General features: G+C 37.6%; 1 protein-coding gene across 1 annotated transcript in view; it reads left to right on the top strand.

Annotated features, from left to right (window-relative positions):
* Nucleotides 1-1460, top strand: part of plxna3 (plexin A3) — a 165891-nt gene that overhangs the window by 124204 nt on the left and 40227 nt on the right. Inside the window, exon 13 of the mRNA XM_050064273.1 lies at nucleotides 1128-1328. Coding sequence (XP_049920230.1) covers nucleotides 1128-1328 — 201 coding nt within the window. The remainder of the gene's footprint in view (nucleotides 1-1127; nucleotides 1329-1460) is intronic.

Raw genomic sequence — 1460 nt, 5'->3', positions numbered from 1 at the left:
CATTAATAAAACCCTTCATTTAAAAACTGTATTTTGTGTTCACTTGTGTTATCTTTGACTAATGTTTAAATTTGTTTGATGATCTGAAACATTTAAGTGCGGAAAACATGCAAAAAAGTAAGAAATCAGGAAGGGGGCAAACACTTTTTCACACCACTGTATATAGAATTGGATGCTTGCTCTAAACTTAGAAGTGTTTCAAAGGTTTGTATCCAAGGTTTTACATTTATATTATCAGTAGTCTTCCAGTTAGTAGCAATAACTCGTTTTGCACTCATAAGGCCAACAGACACAATTTTTTTCTTAAAATGTGAGCAGTATTTTGGGCACTTTTATAGTACTTTTCTATGAAAAATGACTCAAACCGATTGGACGATTACTAAAATAGTCATCGATTATTTTAATAGTCGATTAGTCATCGATTAGTCGACCAATCGTTGCAGCCCTAATATGATCCACATTATTATTATTCACTCTGAACATGAATGATATTGAGTTTCTGATTCAGCACTGTAGTATCTGTTTTTATGCCGATGACACCATCGTGTACGTCATCGGCTCAAACACAAAACAAATCTCCACATTATGTGTTACATGTTTAACTTATTACAAACTGCAGATAGACAAAATGTTTGCATTAAATGAGAGCAATGAGCTCTGATGTTTCTGCTCCAGTTCATACAAGTGCTGAATTTTGAGGTCATTTACTTTCCATTTTATTCTACTTTATACTTCTACTCCAAGGAAACAAATATTCTACATTTTACAGACCACATTTAAAGTTACAGGTCACTTTGTAAATTCAGATTATTAATACACTGTAGTATAATGTATATAGTATAAATAGTAAATGTATTATTATAGATGAATCTACCCAGCAGTGTATAAAGTCATTAAAATGATCTCCAGCTGCAACATTAAAGTGATGATCACATTAATGCATCAATTATTATAATACAAGAATGTAATGTAGTTTTATTTGAGTACGTGAGTGCCTCTCACATCACTGTCTGTGGATTAGTTAAACTAAACTGTTGAACTTTAATAATAATAAACTGTTATTTACTGTAAACGCTGACGTGGATATCAGAGTGTGTATTAACTCCTCCCTCCCTCTGTCTCTGCAGGGCTGTCCTCAGATCCTCCCCACCTCTGACATCCTGGTCCCGGCCGGGATGGTTCGTCCAATCACGTTGCGAGCTCGTAACCTCCCCCAGCCTCAGTCGGGTCAGAAGAACTACGAGTGTGTGTTCAACATCCAGGGAAAGGTCCAACGTATCCCCGCCGTCCGCTTCAACTCCTCCTGCATCCAGTGTCAGAACACCTCGGTGAGTATCTACACTACCCAGCATGCACTGCTGCTCAGATTACACAGTTGATGAAGAGGAGGGGCCGTCAGTGTTTTGACCATATGTGTGTGTGTGTGTGTGTGTGTGTGTGTGTGTGTGTGTGTGTGTGTG

This window comes from Epinephelus moara, chromosome 16 (genome assembly GCF_006386435.1).
Source record: "Epinephelus moara isolate mb chromosome 16, YSFRI_EMoa_1.0, whole genome shotgun sequence".
Lineage (NCBI taxonomy): Eukaryota > Metazoa > Chordata > Actinopteri > Perciformes > Serranidae > Epinephelus > Epinephelus moara.
This window is presented reverse-complemented; position numbering and strand designations above follow the sequence as displayed.